The 20,159-nt window shown below is 43.0% G+C and overlaps 1 protein-coding gene across 8 annotated transcripts; it reads right to left on the reverse strand.

Moving 5' to 3' along the window:
* Window positions 1-329: 329 nt before the first annotated feature.
* On the reverse strand, window positions 330-19,737 carry PDP2 (pyruvate dehydrogenase phosphatase catalytic subunit 2). 8 transcript variants are annotated; one of them, XM_034425353.3, is made up of 4 exons: window positions 19,444-19,703; window positions 18,661-18,789; window positions 16,569-16,634; window positions 330-5,992 (listed from the first exon to the last, which is right to left on the reverse strand). In XM_034425353.3, exons 3-4 carry the CDS (start codon window positions 16,578-16,580, stop codon window positions 4,337-4,339), a joined length of 1,668 nt encoding a protein of 555 aa, XP_034281244.2. In that variant the 5' UTR covers window positions 16,581-16,634; window positions 18,661-18,789; window positions 19,444-19,703; the 3' UTR covers window positions 330-4,336. The 8 variants fall into 8 exon arrangements, 5 of the variants coding, with proteins under 5 accessions (XP_034281244.2, XP_034281246.2, XP_034281245.2 ...); XM_034425355.3 differs by lacking the exon at window positions 18,661-18,789; XM_034425354.3 differs by lacking the exons at window positions 18,661-18,789; window positions 19,444-19,703 and adding an exon at window positions 18,853-19,138.
* Between the last annotated feature and the right edge of the window lie 422 nt (window positions 19,738-20,159).

Genomic DNA, 20,159 nt, shown 5'->3' on the forward strand with positions numbered 1-20,159 from the left:
CAGTAAAGACAGAACCCCACGTGGGGCAGAATAGGGATCAGCAGAAGGCAGTACAATCAATTCCAGTTTATACTTTTCCTGGATTGAATGGGCGTCATGCTTTAATGCGCTGACTGTGCCTCGTCTCCATTTAGAAAATAGTACTTTTTAATTGGAAAAAGTACATGATGCTAGAAAAAAGGTATGTGAATATTGCAGTTCAAGAGCATTGCAAGCTCCAAGTTGCTTCTATGTGTTCATTTGGTTTATTTTTTTTAATTGTGTTGTTGGTTTTATTTTGTCACGCTATTGCGTAAAAGCAGGAGATAAATCTAAAAATAAATACAATATTGGGCCTGAAACCACAGTGTGTATTTTACACAGAAGAAAAACAGCAAAACTGACTTCTTACCCTTTCATTCATCTTAAACATACTTTTATTCCCAAGCAGAATAAGCTTTAAAAATAATAAAGGTATGAACGCATTTTTAAAGTACATACATGTAATAAATGCTCTCTTCATCTCAATGCTAGCTCATTTTAACTTGTTAATATATAAAAATGCTTGAAGTACTATGTTAAATTAACATTATGCATAAATAAATACGCTTCCTCTTGAAACAGAAACATCTGTTATCTTGTAACCACATTCTATAAAGATTAGTAATTTCTTGACATTACTGACCCTATTTTTTTTTTACATCACTTGTTGAACTGTATTTAACTCGGGCACAGGCCAGCTTCAAACTAGAGAAAATTCTGGAAAATGTCTCCAATTCAAATTCCTCTGAAATTAACTGTACAGTACAGACATCTTGCTGAGACCCTGCATTATTCTGGAGATTGGTTTTAGAAGATCACCGCTATTTCCTTTGTAATGGTTGATACTTCAATATTCAAGGATATGTTGGTCTGTTCTAAACACAATAAAGGCCCACTTACATTACTGAATTTTAATGTTCTAGGACAGTGGCCTCCATCTTTTGGGCACCAGGGACGGGTTCCATGGAGAGGTTTTCCACGGTCTGGAAGGGGTGTGGTTCAGGGGTGAAATCCTCTGAAGTCTGCTACGATTCTGTGAGCCTGCTACCGAGCACGCGTGCCCGCGTAGCACTAAAAAAGTAACAGTTTGAAGCCTTCTGAGTCTGCAAAGGTAAGTAGAACAGCGAGGGGGGTGGGAATGTGCTGTGCCATGTGATTTAGATTAGCTAGAAAGCAGGAAATCCAATGATTCTAGCTAATATAAATCTCCCATCACAGCTGATCATCGGAAATACCAGTTCGCTTGAACAGGTAGCATTTTTTTTAATCTACTGGTTCGCCCGAACCGGTCTGAACCGGTAGCATTTCACCCCTGGTGTGGTTTTGTGTGTTGCCTGCATCCCGTGATTGGGGCTTTGCTTGTTTGTGTGGTCCAGTTTCTGGCATGCCACGGCCCAGGGGTTGGAGACCCCTGTTCTAGGATATTTTATCCAGCAATATTAAATATAGCCCAGAAATAATAGCCTTAATCTAGAAAACATACTCTACATAATTGGATGCACTGTAATCTATGCAGAACAGAAATGTAGAAACTGCAAGGGTAGAGAGGGAAATGGTTTAAGAAATGGTAAGGTAACATGGAGTTGACATTTGAGAGGTTAGATCATATGGCTCTGTGTGCATACATTTTCAGGTTCAGTCTTGGTATTTCTCTAGTGGAGAAGCTATCAAATACCGTATTTTTTGGAGTATAAAACTCTCCAGACTATAAGAAGCACCTACCTTTTTGGGGGAGGAAAACATGAAAAAAAATCTCTCTCTCCCTCCCAGCAATTTGCTTCCTTGCAGCAAACAGCAGAGGCCGAAAATGGGGCACGCGGAGGCAGCAATAGGCAATGGCTATCCCTGCAGCCTGAAACAGCTGATGGTCAGGAGGCCGATCCAACCGACAATCAGCTGCTTGTGCTAATCAGGCTGTGCTGAAGCTGAAACTGAAATGGGCTGTTTGCTGTAAGGAGGCAAATTGCTGGGAGGCAAAGAATACCGGAAATATAATTCTAGTGCTTAAGATCAGAAGTAATCAACTCCTACCACATATGAAAGTAGCAACTAGCAAAATAGCTACAAGAAGAATGGACATAATCCAAAATATTATTTGCCAAGCTGTTCAAAAACTGGAGTTTTTTTTTACCATCAGCAATAAAAAAAAATAAGCATGACTGTTAGAGCAGCAATTGCTAACAAGTCTTGCTAAAGAAAACTCCTACTACCTTTATTACTGGTTAAGTTCCACTTGCTAGAAAAATGACATCCAGTCATCCCATCTGTAAGCGGATGATGGACAACTGATGAGCAAAGAAAAACTTTGTTTAGGGACAACCGTGTTGGATTTTCCCTGTGCTAAAAGAAACGATTCTGTAAATTTGATGTAGCCCAATAATACTTAGCAACATTACTTATAAAATGCACAATCTTGAGGGGTTCTTGTTTTAAGCAATATTTTATGGTTAAAATTTGTGGACTTGTGGTCCTAAGGATGCAATTTTTTTTTTGTTGTTGTTCAAACTGCTAGCAGAACTATTAGCCCTTTATGTTTTTCTAATGCCAACATTAAGAAATGTCCTTTCTCCCCCCTTTCTGGATTTTTAAGCACAATATATTACAAGGTTTGTGTTTTTCCTTCCGACTTCTCAATTCTTCTTAATCAACTTGTTCCCTTTTTCTGTAAACCACCGGCCATTCTTAGAACCGAGGATATGGACTGCTTCTCTTAATCTAACGTACATCCAATTTAATCAACCATTCTGTAGCTTCGCTTGATTGCTTCATTTGAGCCACTCCTTCCTTTGGGTCATTTGAAGACTCTTCATTCTCCCTGGGCTCAGTCTGAAAAGATCTGCTATCAGATGTGTCATTCAAAAAACTCTGAAATTTCCTTCAGAGAAAAATCTACTGTTTGGTTCGGTTTTCATGTTGAATTGGAACGCAAGTTGAAGAATGCAAAGTGTAACTCAGCAAACCGTTCCGTGGAAATGAAATGCAGCGTTGCAGACTTCCCTAAAATCATGATTCAGACAGTGAGTAGTGTGTACTATTAATAAAACCCTGCTCTTTTTCAGAGAACAGTCATCAACCCAGTGTATTACTCATACATGACTGGTATTCAAAGAGAATGTTAGTCAACAGGTGTTTTAAAAGATCAAACGTAAATAAAAAGCACAATATTTGTCCATTCTTAGGAAATTAAAGCCATTCATTGGCAACATGGCGCGTTGAGCCAAGGCTGCAAATATACCCTTATCTCCTTACACTGTAAAATGTCTTCCAATTGCCTTTCAAGAACGCAGCACAGCTACGAATAGTAATCCTTTCTGAAGCTTTTTTTTTTTTAAAGACAGCAAGAGACACTTACGTAAGACTGCTATGGTAGCAGAAGCAATCAACAGGAGTTTGAAATCCCTGAAGTGCTTTCTGCGAGTATTCAAGTAGTAATTGATGCAGCCTATGAACAGTAGCCATTCAGATGAGGAAAGAAAAGGGGTTGTTGCAAGCCTTTCAAACAGAAAGGTAAGGAGGAAAACTGATCACAGTGGACGCTGCTTAAATAGCTGGAAGACGCTTTCCATATTAATGTATCACGATGACGCCATCAGGAACCTCATGCAAATGACTTGGGAGCAGAAGACAAAATTCAGCATTGCAGGGATGAATTTGGCTTCAGGGAAGTGTTTCATTGACCCTCCCACAAACCTATGAAAATAGCTGTATCTTTAAGTAGCTCTAGTAGCAGGGGATTTTTGACCTGGCAGGAATGGCTATGCAGTGGCAAAGGGGCATTGTTGGATATAATTCTTTTGACAGGATCAGAGTAAGCTCCCTTGGAGTAGCATCTCTGCCTTTCAGTACAAGTCAGTTTGCATGGATTGGAATCCTGAACCCCACTGAACCCCCAAGTGTCCTCAGAAAAATAATGCATCTCTTCCCCTGCATGCAATCTTTTCACCGATAACCATTTTGGAGAGCTCATAGAGGAAGAGCACTATCTGCCATTCCAATCTACTTTAGAAATACTACTAAAGTATTACTAGCTGTACTACTAGCTACAAAGTTTAGGTTCCACTTAAACAACTATTACCAGTTTCTCCCCAGCACCCCATTAACTACAAAACTCAAGTGTTCCACTAAAATCAAATGATTGCCCCAAAATTATTTTACAAGCCAAAAATGAATGTTTTTTTATAGGAATTCAAGACTTACAGAGAAATAAACTTGGTCTCCTGAAGGGAGGACAGGGATTTTATGGATGGGGCTCTCATGCAAAAAATGTTTCAGGGAATTTGAAGTGAACGCTCCTGACCTTCAGAATTCATGTAACTCAAGATCTTTCTTCATCCTCTTGATAGTATCTATCAATTACATCTGAATTAAAATAGACCACTGTAACTGTGATATCATCCCTGTACATGCGTGCTAGGTCATCAGGAAGAGTCAACATTGCCATAAGCTTTTCTTGGTCTATCTCTCCATATTCATTGGCACCAATGGCATGTCTGATAAGGTGGGTTGCCACATTCTGGTCACAGGGCTGGGCAATCCGGGCCTTTCTCCGAAGTAGCAGGTCTTGCACATACCCCAGACTGGTTGGTTTCTTAAAAGTGAGCTGAGTTTTCTGGACATCATCTTCAACTGTATGGTTTGCAACGAGCTGGACCACTTCTTGGTTACTCAACATGTCCCACAGGCCATCAGAAGCAAGAACCAAGAACTTATCCTGCCGCCTGATTTTGTGGTAAGTGACCTCTGGCTCAGCTGTTAAGTAAGGAGGGGTGTGATAACACGGGGGGACATACTCATAGATGTTTAAATCCTCCAGGTTGCAGTGGTTTTTAAGGATACTCTGCTGCAGATCCTGACTCCACTTAAACATGACGTCTCCAAAAGCTCTGGAAGGCATAAGGACGCCCAGCAATCTGTCGTTCATAATGAGAGTGTTCCATTCAGAAGTTGGGTGCTCACCTTTCAACCGCGAGATTTCTGACTCATTGAAAGCATTGTGATCTCGGGTAAGGGGTAAAGCAGACCATGAGCCATTGGGGTTCTGAACTCCCAGGATCACCCTGCAGTCCCCAGCATTTGCAACATGCAAATGAGCCTGATCAACATGAGCTAAGCAAGCCGTTGCCCCCGAGAAAGCCACCTGTAGAGCGATATTTTTCAGAAGTTCGTTCTTGGAAGGTGCCTGAACTTCCAACGATATGTCTGAATCCAGCCTTTTAAAAGCACCGATCAAAGCTTCTTCCGTCGTCAGTCCAAGGTCTGTGTCCGAGGTCAGTAAGTCTTGCCAATAAACTCTGAGCTGTTCCAAGTACAGGGAGGCAACCTCGTGGAAGAAGCCGTCATTGGGGTGTTTGTGCCACTGAAGAATGGGCATTATCGGTTTCATAGATTCCACGGCCAACTCAATCTCTTCCAGCGTTTGCCGAGACAGAAGAGAAACGGCGAGGTAAGAAAACAGCCTCTCGCTCACCGACTGAGCACAGGAATAACCGGCATGGCCGTCAAAGATTCCGAACATCATTCCCCTCGTCTGCAAACAGGTTGCTGCACTTCGGCGGTCTTCTATTGGCACGTTGGCTCCCAGGTGATTGGACTCGAATTTCAATACTGAGCTGGGATTTTTCCCGTCAAATTCAGGGACGGTGTAGGACAACTCGCTCGCCCTTAAGACCTCATTGATCTGTGATGGCGTCAAATGGAAAGAGAAGTCTTCTTCTTCCGTGGAGGTATGTCGGAAGGCTTTTCCCAGGGGGAACGTGTGATTGACCTGACAACTGCAGCTTGCTGGGGACCAACCTGAACGACCTTTGGCCAATAAACTTTTCCATGCTTGATTTTGGGAGAGAACGTATCTGGAATAGAGGCGTCCTTTTCCGGGCAAAGTGGCAACAGCAGATCTTGAAATAATAACCCAGCTAGGCATAATGCCTATCATACGATTCCTTGGACTTCCAATCAGCACGTTCTGGAAAGTCTACAAGTAAAATGAAAACATAATTAAAGGAGAAAACAGGAAGACGGCACAATTTCTACAGCAAAGGGTAGACTAAATTGCTTTCTACCAGGAGGCTCCTGAAGACATAATCGCTTATCATTGTTCTCAGTAATAATTTTGTCTGCATAGGCAACTTATATCAACAATCTGGCAACATTCACATGGAAGAAATTAAACAATATGTCTGGATTCTTAACAGGGGTCAGCAGTAGGACACTTTCATAACTGCAATATCCCTTCTACTTGGAAACCACTTCTGAACTTTGTGCTTGAGGTGGAAAAAAAATGAAACTTTGATTTTGGGTTTTCCCAATCAGATAGGATTGCCGTTATAGAAATGGCTAGCATATATTATTATGTAAAAATAAAAAGTTGAGGTTCTATGTTATTAACTTATTCTATTGTGCCAAAAAGAGTCGAAAGTCAATGTTTTCTTTTTCTTTTCCCTTTCACCCTACACATTTTCCTCTTCCCCTTCTCGTCCCGTTTTCCCATTATTTTCATTTTTCTTTGTATTTCTGCATTTTACGTTATGATTAATAAAAATTGTAATCTCCAAGATTTCATAATGGCAGCCTCTCGAAATAAGCCTAGACATCCTTACAAAATTCAGTATTTTTATCATTTTTCAAAAATTCTAATGGTAGAAATCTTTTGAGGCGGATTGCTAAATCTTCTGAAGCTTTGGGTTTTTCTTACATAATTTCTGGTAATGGTATGACCATTTTGGAATGACCTTGAAGAAAAGAGGAAGAGCCACAGCCTAGACCAGGGGTGTCAAACTCAAGGTCCGAGGTCCAGATCTGGCCTGCGGAGTGCTTAGATCTGGCCCACGGGGCTGACCTGGAAACAGCGAAGGACTGGCCCGCGGTGCCTCTGCCAATGAAAAGGGAGCTTAGGTGGGATGTGTGCGGCCTCCCGAGCTCCGTTTTCACTGGCAGAGTGTTGCAGGAGGCCGTCGCAGCCGAAAACAGAGCTGAAGAGCCTTTTTCATTGGCAGAGCGCTCAGGCCGCCACAGGCGCCCCCAACACGAGTGATGTCAAGCTGGCCACACATCCCCTGGCCATGCTCCCTCCCCAAAGTCAAACACAACCCTGATGCGGCCCGCAATGGAATCGAGTTTGACACTCCTGGCCTAGACAATCAAAAGCTATCTCGGTCCACAGAAAGAAAAGGGGTGTGGGAAGCAACTCAGAAGGGACCTACCCTACATTTCTGGAAACTAAAAGTAAAGGAGGATGAAAATGCTTTCAGACTTGCAAGATTCTGTTACTATATCCTTACTATTTATTTATTTATTTATTTATTTATTTATTTATTTATTTATTTATTTATTTATTTATTTATTTAATTTCTATACCGCCTTTCTCCTGTAGGACTCAAGGTGGTGTACAGTCAAGAAAAATATAGATACACAAACATCATAAAATTGCTAATTAAAATTATTATTATAACAATTATAATTATATAATAATTATTATTATCCTTACAATAAAGGTAGCAGCAACTCATGGTTTTGTATTTCTTGTTTGGACTACCTGACCAACAATATCTTAAAGAGCCGTGGTGGCGCAGAGGTTAAGTGTAGTATTGCAAGCTAATTCTGCTGACTGCCTGGGGTTCGATCCTCACCAGCTCAAGGTTGACTCAACCTTCCATCATTCCGTGGTCGGTAAAATGAGGAGCCAGATTGTTAGGGGCAATAAGATGACTCTATAAACCTCTTAGGGAGGGCTGTACAGCATCGAGAAGCAGTATCTAAGTGCTATTGCTATTTCAGGAATACAATAGGTGGAACATTATGACATACAATGATCTCGAGAGCTTTCAATTTTCCTTTTAAGTAGGAGATATAGCAACCCATCATACATTGTGGATGCCTATTGCCTGAAAGGTCTGCTGATCTCCAGGCCGCCCACAACATAGGTAGATTTCAAAATTGCCAACTGTAGGCACTGCTGGAATGTGTGTAGACACCAAGATAGCAAAAACCATTTACTTAGTCCTCATCTCTTTTTTACAGAACGTATGATTTGCTCCTATGGGTTAGTTTTTGTAAGTTTATGTCATCAGAATGGGGCGATGTAGTGGCTTAGTGGTTAAGAGACTGAGCTTATCAACTAGAAAGTCGGCAACCCAGGTTCGAAACTCGAGCGTCACGCAACAGGGTGAGCTCCGTTCCTCGCTTCAGCTCCTGCCAACCTAGCAGTTTGAAAGCATGCCAATGCGAGTAGATAAATAGGTACCACTTCAGTGGGAAGGTAACAGTGCTCTGTAACATCATGGTGGCCAAATGACTATGGAAATGTCTTTGGACAGCCCTGGCTCAATGGCCTTGAAATAGAGATGAGCGCTGGCCCCTATAATCAGAAACAACTAGCAGAATAAAATCCATAGGGACATTTACTTTAGTTCATCAGAAGGCATTTTTTTACAATTAAGGAAACTGTATTACCCAATGCTTTGCGGAGATTTTTTTTTCCCAGTGAAAGACTTCTGACTCGCTTCTCGTAAAATAGCTATAAATGAAAAGTTAACCACCTCCCACTCACATCTTGCAAAACTCTTCACTTTAAAAAAAAAACTATTTTGTAACATTCCACATGAGGATGTGAAAAATTGGGTTAGAGCCTCATGGCTGGCATAGAAGAAACCCAATAAATAAAGCAGCATCGTAGATTGGCTGCCCAGTTCTCTTTGATTGCAATTTAATGCACATTGTTTTGAGAGGAAATCAGGCTTACTGATATCAGAGTACTTGTTTCTGAGTAAATATGTTCAGTAGTTAGCAAAAAAAAACCCAACTTGCAAGGTCTGGGACCATCCTTACCTTGATAAACATTAACCCAACAAAGAGTGTTATTGTAAAAGATAAAGGTTTCCCTGTCCAGTTGTGTCCAGCTCTAGGATGCAACTTTCATTTCCTTTTCTTGGTCAAGGAAACCAGCATTAAAGGTAAAGGTTCCCCTCACACATATGTGCTAGTCGTTCCTGACTTTAGGGGGCAGTGCTCATCTCCGTTTCAAAGCCGAAAGAGCCAGCGCTGTCCGAAGACGTCTCCGTGGTCATGTGGCCGGCATGACTAAACGCCAAAGGCGCACGGAACGCTGTTACCTTCCCACCGAAGGTGGTCCCTATTTTTCTACTTGCATTTTTTACATGTTTTCTGCTAGGTTGGCAGAAGCTGGGACAAGTAACAGGAGCTCAACCTGTTACGCAGCACTAGGGATTCTAACCGCTGAACTGCCAACCTTTCAATCAACAAGTTCAGCGTCTTAGCCACTGAGCCACCACATCCCCTTAAGCTAGCATTGCCTGAAGACAATTTCTGCGGTCATGTGTCCAGTATGGCTATATGTCAAACACGCATGGAACGTGTTACCTTCCCACCGAAGTGGTACCTATTGATCTACTTGCATTTGCATGCTTTTGAACTGCTAGGTGGGCAGGAGCTGGAGCAAGGAACGAGAGTTCATCCCATTGCGCAGAGCTTGGGTCTCGAACCCGGGCTGTCAGCTCTCCAGCCGAGAAACTCAGCATCTTTAACCGCTGAGCCATTGCACCTCCCCTTCTATTATTGCATACATACACAATGAAACGTTGGACTGTGGATACCATTGAGTTAAACGAATCCAATGTAGACCTTCTACAGATGTTCTCCAGGGAAAAGAGTTATTCTTCTCCCACCCAATGGTGGGATTCAAATAAGTTAACAACTGGTTCTCTCCCTAATGACCAGCTGGGTAGGCATGGCTCGGTAGTCATGTGACCATGTGGACGTGGCCAACTCAACGTCACTCACATTGATGGGTGCTTCGCCTTAACTGTTACAATGTAATAAGGGTTAACCGGAGAGGCAGTTTCTGAAAGCAGGGCAATAAAGATTAGGCTAGAAACACCACCAGAATGTTTCCTTCCTGCCTTCCTTACAGGATTAGCCCTGTAAAGTGGGGGAAAAAAACAAAATAAGATTTCTTCCAACAACCGATTCTCCAAACTGCTTAGAAAGTTAACAACCGGTTCTCCCGAATAGCTGCGAACTGGCTGAATCCCACTACTGCTCCCACCCCAATATGCTCCAACAGTTTAATTAGAGGCAACTCTTGAGTAACAGCTGAGCCTGGCTTTTGATCTGTTATTGAGAACCAAAAGGAGAAATGAAAACAAAGCACAGGAGCATTTCCAAAGAAATTAATCTCTGGAGATACACAAGCCTACCCTTTGTTTACTTGTGGTTGTTCTCCTTTTATCAAAGCTTCCAAGTGATTTATTAACTTAAATCATTAGGAAATGTCCTATCTCAGTGGAAGAACACTGGCTTCCTAGACAGAAAGTTTCAAATTTAAATCTTCATCCAAAGCTGGAGAATTGTTTCCAAAACTTTGAAGAGCCTTTTCTTATCAGAGGCTGATTCACACATTACCTTGAATTTTGGTGGGTTCTATTTCAGTTAACTAGTTCTGTGAACTAGCATTGATAAAGAATGGATTAGAGCCATGATGGTGAACCTCTGGCACGCGTGCCAGAGTTGGCACGCAGAGCCCTCTCTGCTGGCACGCGCACCGTTGCCCCCAGGCCAGATCTCCGTGGCGTTTCTTTTGTGAGCTTCTGTTTCCCTGCAAATGACGAAACAGAAGCTCACAATAGAAAAAGATCTTACCTCTTGCTACGCTGCCAGTGTTGGGATGCCTTGCCTCCCGCTGGGCGCCTGGTCTTCGTGTCTCTGCTGCACATACACCTTTCAGTTTGGACATGCGCGTGCATGCAGTTTGGGCACTTGGTGTCTGAAACGTTCGCCATCACTGGACTAGAGTTTAGTATAATACGGGAGCCAAACCAAGTGAGTTTTCCTCAACAAGCATGACTTTAAGAGCTTTATAGGACTTATGCAGGAAACACCTGTCAGGTGCAAGAAATCAGGAGCCAGGATAGAGTTCAAAGCACAACTGCAAGTTTATTCCATGATACCTAGACACAGGAATCTGATCTACTAACAGTCAATGCAAATTGGCGCCAGATAAGAGTCAACAGGTTCCGAGGGGAGCTGGAATTAGTTCTTACAGGGGTGTAGATATTCCAAATTGATGATGTGTTTGACCCCACCCTCAGGCTCAGCCTCGTCATCTCCTACAACACCATGTAAAATAGGGTTCAGGATTGGGAGTGACAAGACAGATTGATAGCTTTACTGCCTTGAATGAAGAGTACGGAGTTAAATTAGTAGATTCTTTCTCCATACTGAATAGTTGACTGTGAAAAAAAGAAAAGAAGTGGAAAAATTACACTGATATGATGGAAAGCTATGAAAAGAAAGGGAAAGTCTGAAATGATGCCCCCCAACCCAGCCTGGTCCTTCCAGGAGGTAATTCTGCCAGGGTCCTGTTAGAAGTTGGAGCTTCTAAGCAGTGGTGAAATTAAAAAATTTCCCCTACCGGTTCTGTGGGCGTGGCTTTTTGGGGGGAAGTCATGTGACCGGGTGGGCATGGCCAACCCAACATCATTCACATCGAGGGGCTCCTCACCGGCCCCTCCTCTCCCAGCCACTCCTTGTCCCGAATGGCAGGAAAATGGGGAGGGGAATATTCCTACCTACCATCCTTACCTCAGTCTGTGCTGAGATTGAGGAATGGATGACAGGCAGGAAAATCCCCTTCCCCATTTTCCTGCCTTTCACGAAAATGGCTCCATTCTAGCTGTGGCAGAGAGAATGCTAACTTTTCTCCCTCCATTAAGAGCGGAACTGCTGCTCCCTTTATGGCCCCCTCCCTCCTGGGGACTACCTTAAAGGGACAAGCTGCAGCAGCTCCATTTTGAATGGAGGGAGAAAAGTTAGCATTCTCTCTGCTGCATTTAACATTGAATTCTGTGGAATATCGAGTAGCCGGAAGAGGTGAACGGTGACTGGCCGGGCGTGGGGTGATTACTACCAGTTCAGCGAACTGATGCCAATAATCCCTAGTGGTTCACCCGAACTGGTCTGAACCGGTAAGATTTCACCCCTGGTTCTAAGGAAGATGCTAAGAGCTGGAATGCAGAGAATGTCAACATGCAATCATGTTCAACGGCCATTCAAGGGAGCGTGGGAAAAGAGAGACCAAGGAGCTTGAAGCTTTGAAGCAGGAAAAGCTATATAACGTTCTATATCAGAAGTCTCCAAACTTGGCATCTTTAAGACTTGTGGACTTCCAACTCCCAGATTTCCCCAGCCAACATGGCTGGCTGGGGAATCCTGGGAATTGAAATCCACAAGTCTTAAAGTTGCCAAGTTTGAGATCCCTGTCCTTTACTATCTCTCTTTGCTCAGTGTGTGTGTCTTCCTTTCCTGAAAACAAGAATCCTTACACTGTGCTGGTCCATGTAACTGGGGAGTATATTGTCCAGTTCTGCAAGCCCTTCGAGGTGGGCAGATCAAGGAACAGACATGGCAAAGAAACTCAGAAATATTTTACAGCTGTCTTGAAAGCTTGTTCTGAACTTTCACCATCCCTTCTGAAGGGCCGTACAGTCTCTTTCTCATACTTTCTACTTTCCCAGGGCTGACTCATTGTCTTCCCTTTTCCTCCTTCAAGATCAGAACTAAATTCCTTTAACCACTTCCTCTCATTTCAGGGGAATTTGACATCAGACATGGGTTAGCCCAATTTGTAAATTCAACCCACAGGCTAAAAATCTAGGCTGGAGGAATCAAGATTTCAGATAAATTCAAGGCTGCTTCCAATTCTAGCAGCTCATGATGTGCAAATCCATGCTGGTAAATACCCGAGTCATGAGATGTAGAAGTAATCCCCAATTTTAATTCTGCAACTCAAGGTAGCTTTGCCCAAACTTGATGCAAAATAGGAGGAGAAAGGCAGGCAGCTTCCTTCACCTCCACCCATTATCTGCCCTTGAGAAGGATCCCAGAAGAGAGAGGCAGGAAGGCAATAATAAACTGGCTCAACCAGATTCTTCTTTCTCCCGGCCCTCCCCCATAATCACAACAGCCACCAACTATCCAAGTTTCAAAAGATGCTGTTGTTTGTAGGAGGCCCTATCAACGATATTCATTGCGGTTTTATTGACCCTTATTTATACTGCTTGCAAACTGCTTTGGGAGGATAGCTATCTAAACGGCAGGATATAAGATACCTAACAACAAAGATAACCACCAAGGTGAGAGGGAGTCAACCTATTCTCCAAAGCACCTGAAAGCAGAACAAGAAGCAATGGGTGGAAACTAATCAAGGAGAGAAGCAACCTAGAACTAAGGAGGAATTTCCTGACAGTTAGAACAATTAATCAGTGGAACAACTTGCCTCTAGAAGTTGTCAATGCTCCAACACTGGAAGTTCTTAAGATAAATTTGGAAAACCATTTGTCTGAAATAGTATAAGGCAGGGCTCTGCAACCTTAAATACTCAAAGAGCCACTTGGACCCATTTCCCACAGAAAAGAAAACACCGGGAGCCACAAAACCTGGGTGGGTGTGGCCAACTTGACACCACTCACTTCCACCAGTCACATGACACCTCTAGCCACACCTACCCAGCCAGTCATTAGGGCAGAGAACCAGTTGTTAAAAAAACACCGGGAATCACAAAACCCTTTTGATCTCTCTCTCTCTCCCCACCCCCCTCTGTATCTCTCTATGTCGGTCTCTCTCCCACTCTCTCTGTATCTCTCTGTCTCTGCTCTGGCTGCTTCTCCATCCCCCGCCATCGCCCTTACCTTCTCAGGCCAGGCAAGGAGTGACTGGGAGGGGAGGGAGAGGGGCGGGGCCAGCCAGTGGTGGGATCACTTGACATGGAGCCACAGCAGAGGGCCCAAAGAGCCGCATGCGGCTCTGGAGCCGCAGGTTGCTGACACCTGGTATAGAGTTTCTTGCCTGAGCAGTGGGTTGGACTAGAAGACCTCCAAGGTCCCTTCCAACTCTGTTATTCTGTTTTGTTATCCTGTTATTCTTTCTGTATCCATCCCATCGAGCCCAAAGGAAGTCCAAAATGGCATAGGACAACCTGCAATGGGTAGGGGGTTGGACTAAAGACTCACCAGGCCCTTTCCAACTCTATTATTCTATGTTCTAATCAGTGGTGGGATTCAAAATTTTTTACTACCGGTTCTATGGGCATGGCTTGGTGGGTGTGGCGTGGCATGGCAGGCGTGGCAGGGGAAGGATACTGTAAAATCTCCATTTCCACCCTCCCCCACTATCTGTTTTCCAGCTCCGTTCTCCTGTGCAGGGCAACAAAAGATGACCCAGCCAATCAGCTAGGACTCCGATCAGCTGGGACTCAGGAGGCAGCGAATAGATCAGGGATGGGGCCAGTCAGAGGTGGTATTTGCCGGTTCTCCGAACTACTCAAAATTTCCGCTACCAGTTCGCCAGAACAGGTCAGAACCAGCTGAATCCCACTTCTGGTTCTAATGTCACCTGTCATTTTCTCGCCTTCTCCATCCTCAAATGAAGAGCCCCTGCTCATTTCACAACTGGGGTCACCCGGTCATGAGACAACATCTGCTTGAGACATGCGGAAGAGGAAGAAAGGCAGTGAATGAACCCAGATAACACTCACACAGAAGTCCTGGATTGTTTCATCATTTGGCACCACCTGTTTTTGCTCTTTTGCATGAGGCATTGTGGAGTTACTGTCTCCATAGCTGTTTCTGTCAGCCTCCCAAGCAGACCAGACAGGAAATACGACAAGGTGAGCTAATTCTACTTTATTATAAGGCTGCAAAAACAGAATCTTGCAAGTCTGAAAGAATAAATCTCCTGCCACCATTTCTTTTTACTGCCGAATAAGATAAGGGTGGTTCTTTTCTAAATTTCTCTGCTCGTTGTTCAGCTGCAGGCTGCCTCCTTATCTGATCATCCTCTAGGCAGCATTTTTTAATTCCCCTTCCAAGGTCATTTTCACATACCATTGAAGTTTTTATTTACCCCCAAAACTACAGCTGCATCAACAGTCTCCTAATCCATTTTTGTAGAATAAGCCATAATTGGCTGTGAAGACCTTGCTAAACTGTAAACCACAGTTAACCACAAGTTAAATCAGTAGGGAGACCCTACTGATTTAAAAGCAAAAATACCACATTACATGGCATCATATTCCTGGCCGTGTCTGTGCCTGTAAATTTAATCTAGATTTTACTTAATACTGAGCTGGACACAATTCCTGGTCATTGCATGGATAAATACTTGCTATCTGTCCACTATTGTCTTTCCCTTTTGTTATGTGTATAAATCTTATGATGTATGGATTTTTTTCTACTCATCCACTTGCATTACGTGTCCAAAGTATTCAAATTTATGTCTGCTAATCAAAAACTTAACTGTTCTAGGCAGACAAGTTTGACTTGCAGTCCATGGTTTTCTTAGTAATTATACATTTAATCTATACAGTAGTCCTCAATTTACAACCATTTGACCCTATAGTCATGTAATGAAAATTCAAGTAGTTAGTAACTGACATATATGTACAAGGTCGCAGGGTCCTGTAATTGTCATTCATGACCTGTCTAGTCGACTTCCGATAAGCAAAGATAATAGGGGAAGCCAGATGTCCTTAAGCATGATTAATTTAACTTCTGTGATTCGCTTAACAACTGCCTTATTTAGCAATAGAAAATCTGGTCCAATTGTGGTTGGGCAGGATCTAGTGTCTTCTTTCCTTTAAAAACAGAAGTTGAGAAGTTTCCTTTTGAAAAATACAACATTGCTACTTTTTCTTCTGTTTGTTTCAACAAATAGAAGAACAAGTGGAAATGTTGTATTTGTCAAAAGGAAACTTCACAACTTCTGTTTTTAATAAGAAGGAAGATACTAGATCTTGTCTAGTTTTATATATAGGTAATCCTTGGTTTACGACCACAATTGGACCAGATTTTCTATTGCTAAACAAGGCAGTTGTTAAGCGAATGACTGAAGTGTATTAGGTAATTGTTAAGCGAATCCAGCTTCCCCATTATCTTTGCTTTACCAGATTTTTCAAATCACACGTTTTTTTATTGCTTTCTTTTTCAGAATTTCTTCTTGCACTCCATTCTCATAAATTATAACCAATAACAATTTTTTCTACTTACAGAAATGAAGAAAATAGAAAAACCCAGGAAGAATTAGGAACAGAGTGGATTTGATTTAAATCGAGTTGATTTAAATCACAATTTAAATCATGATTTAAATCACTAGTAAAAAGGCTTGATTTAAATCAACTCGATTTAAATCATAATTTTTGAAGAGCAACTGTCATCTCTGCTACTCCTTTGACCCGCTGTTGACTCACCGATAGTCCCAGTGTTGCAGAATATACAGCCTCATGCTACATAACTAAGCTCCATTTCATGCTGAATAAATAACTAAATTATTTATGTATCTTAAATAAAAAACTATCTTACGATAGATTTTTACCCCAAAAGTTTTTTATTAAAATAAATTTGATAAAAATCAAAAAAATCCGATTTAAATAAAAAAAATCCGATTTAATTTTTTTAAAAAATCTGATTTTTTTTATTTTTTTTTAAAAAAATCATTGATTTTTATCCACCCTGATTAGGAAACATTTCAAAGTTATTTACCTTGTTAATCATTCATGTTTTTGCTTTTTCCAGGTATTAGCAAGGCAGATGGTCCTTCACGAAGACCTGTTGAAAAATCGATGTGAGATTTTTAAAAAGATAAGACATGCCAACTGTCAGGGCCTGCAAAACAAAGCCATTATTCCTCCTTAACTATAAATTTAAATGCATTCACAATATATACCTGATCATTAGATAACGTTTGTTATAATTTCAGTATCTCAGGAGCTGCCACAAAGAAGAGGGAGTCAAGCTATTCTCCAAAGCAACTGAGGGCAGGACAAAAAACAATGGGGTGGAAACTAATCAAGGAGAGAAGCAACTTAGAACTAAAGAGAAATTTCCTGACAGTTAGAACGATTAATCAGTGGAACGACTTGCCACCAGAAGTTGCGAATGTTCCAACACTGGAAGTTTTTAGAAGAGATTGGAAAACCATTTGTCTGAAGTGGTGTAGGGTTTCCTGCCTAAGAAGGGGGTTGGACTAGAAGACCTCCAAGGTCCCTTCCAACTCTGTTATTCTATTCTTACCAATAGGCAAATATTTCTTTTCCATGCACAGAAAACGGATCCCACTACAATGCACGAAAATTCTGTAAAACAGTGCATGCCACACAATGAAAAATAGCCATGACAAAAGTGAAGTAACCTTTTAGGATTGATTTTCCATATTATGCTGAAGTTCCTTTCCCTTGACTCAGATCAGCTTCGGAAACACAAATACAAACTTGTTTTGAATCTGAATATTATAGCCTTCTCTTTTATCACGCCACAAACGTGGTTTAAAACAGCAATTTCCCTCTCCATAACTACACCCCTGGTACTCCCTCCGCATAATTGCTTCACAACCTCAGTGCAAAATATAATGTGCAGCTAAACACCTTGGGTGATCAGGCCAGCTGAGCAAAACAGAACCTAAAATGTACCCAAGTTTTTTTAATAGTCACGTTTTGTTACACATCAAACTAAACTTTAGGCTGTTTGAATAACAGGTCAGCCGAAGGTAATGCTATTTTAGCTCCCGATACCAGTGTTTGTGGCTGAGGTTTGCTGTTGGTTGACTTTGCTTTTGCGATGTTGTCAGAAAGTGCACAGACCGATGTCTGCATGGGCAAAAAGGCCAGCCAGCAAAAAGAAAACACCAAGCGAATGCAACACTGATAACTGGGAACGTATCAGGGAGGTTGATCTTTTCACAGAAGCCTTCAAAAATTATGTTGCAAGCTGCCATTAGAATCACATTAAAGATGAGCCTCTGTGGCGCAGTGGTTAGAATGCAGTACTGCAGGCTACTTCTGCTGACTGCCGGGAATTCGGCAGTTCAAATCTCACCAGGCTCAAGGTTGACTCAGCCTTCCATCCTTCCAAGGTGGGTAAAATGAGGACCCAGATTGTTGGGGGCAACAGGCTGACTCTGTAAAACTGCTTAGAGAGGGCTGTAAAGCTATATATAAGTGCTATTGATATTGCTACTTCAATGATCCAAGTTATTAAAGCAGCGGCATCTTATTTCAGGGTCTGGTGGAGGCTCCCACACAGACCTTCCTGTTTTAATGAAGAGAAAGTTAGCTGCATTCACACAGGTTCCAAAATCATTTCAAATCTCATATGATGAATGCACAGCTCTGAAACAGGCACAGCTCCTTACTCTGTGACAAGTTAGCCGATAGGCAGAGAAACTGTACCTCTATTAAACTAACACCCTAAGAACAATCATTTTGTAAATCCATTCCCAACCTATGCAAGAGGGGAAGAAAAAAAACTTTAGCAAATGCACCCAACCGCCTTCAACTTTTGCAACTTTGGAAAACGTTGGGATATTCTTTAGAAACTTTCCCCTCTTTTCTACTACTTTATCTACATTTCTTTCCCACTTCTTCTTCTTCCTTAACTCCAAATCGGCACCCGCTTTAATTCTGCTTTAATACATCAAATTAAAAAAATGATTTTAAAAAAGGAAAACGGAATGCAGAGCCTCCTTAAAAAAAAAATTAAAAAAATTCTCTGCTGCACCAAATTTGCTGTTGCACCTTTAAGTGCAATAAAAATAATAAAATGTAATAGCAACCGAATGGACGAGCTGGGAAGTTACCCTTTCAACTTGAGAGCTTCCAAACTTCGAAGAGTTCCTTGGCAACTCCTGGAACCAGGTTCCGTTTCTGAACCAGCGCCGATCCGAATTGCACCAATTCAATGGCTGATCCCGTTTACACGACACTCCCTTGATAAACACCATAGATAAAAGAAATAACCCACGCTTAAAAACCAAAACAAGCCAACCAACCCTGTATTTTTTTTCTCTCTCTCTCCAGGCGATAAAGAGGTTCACTTGCTGACTTCCTGCACGCTGAAACCTCCGCGAAAAGAGTAAAAAAAAACCTGCTTTTCTCTCCTTGCAAATTAATTACATTCCGGTTTGGGGCGTTTAAGAAGCAGCAGCAGCTGCTGGACTTCCAGTATGGCAAGGCAAAGCGAGGCTTCAATAGAAGCTTGACTCCGCCCCTGGAACGCACAGCCATTGGCTGCAGCGGGAGGCGTGAGAGGGTGTTCAGGGAGCTGAATGGCGGGCCGGGGTGGCAAAGCCACGCCCCATCCCGCGCCACTGGCTAAGTCGCGTGGGGCTTTTCCAGCTGGGTTCTGCTTGCCTCACCCCTAGCGGCCGTTCGGAGTTTTGCACCCTCAACCAGGAATGCAACGGAATCCGCCCAGAACACGGGTTTCTTAGAACGTGTGAATGGGCACTATAGAACGTTTTCGGGGGTTTTATGGGATGCGGGCCTCCCCAGGAAATAAAATGCGAACCCGTATGTTCTCAGGGCGAAGCATCCACGCTTGTATCACCTTAGGAAGACTTTAAAAAAATAAAAAGACGTACCTCGTGTCGGGTGAGCCTGCCTGCTAAGCAACCGGGAGCCGTGTGAGTTACTCGGGAGGCGAGGCAAAGCGCTCCTCCTCTCCTCTACGGGAAATGACAGCGAGCCCAACCCCAAACTCGCTTCCTCTAGAAGAGATAGAATCATCAACCCTCCCCGCGTCGTGGGGAGGTGCTTGACCCGGGAGCCTCCCAGACTGGGAGATTCCCCCCACTCCGGTTTAGCCCGCGTTTCCTTAACAAGCCTAGATGAAGACGGTTTGCACACCGGGTCAACCTCTAACCCCACGCCCAGCCATCAGAGCCCCGTTTTCCAAAGTCAAAAACCCAACAACCCCAGGACCTGCAAACACGGAAAGCTCCACGTGCGCGCAAGTACCCACGTTCTCCAAAGCCGCGTGTCGACCCGTTTGGCTCTTGCGGCTGGTTTTTTTTTGGTGGGGGTTGGAGAAGCCGGCAAGGAGCAGCCCCGTTTGGATTCATACGACCCGCCCTCTGCCCGGCCTCGCTTGTCCTCGGATGGCCTCACCGAGCTGCCGCCTCTGCGATCATAAGCCGGGTTGCCCTCGGCGAAGGCGGGGTGGAAAGGCAAGGCTTGGTGGTGGCCGCCGGCTTTCTGGCGGATTCCGACGTTGCACGAGACAGAGAAAAGAAGAACACGCAAGCTTGTTTCCCGGCGGGTGACCAGAGATGTTTCCAGCGCCTTGCAAAAGCCAGCT

The sequence above is a fragment of the Pantherophis guttatus genome, chromosome 11 (assembly GCF_059756535.1).
Source record: "Pantherophis guttatus breed Tessera chromosome 11, ASM5975653v1, whole genome shotgun sequence".
In the NCBI taxonomy this organism is placed as follows: domain Eukaryota; kingdom Metazoa; phylum Chordata; class Lepidosauria; order Squamata; family Colubridae; genus Pantherophis; species Pantherophis guttatus.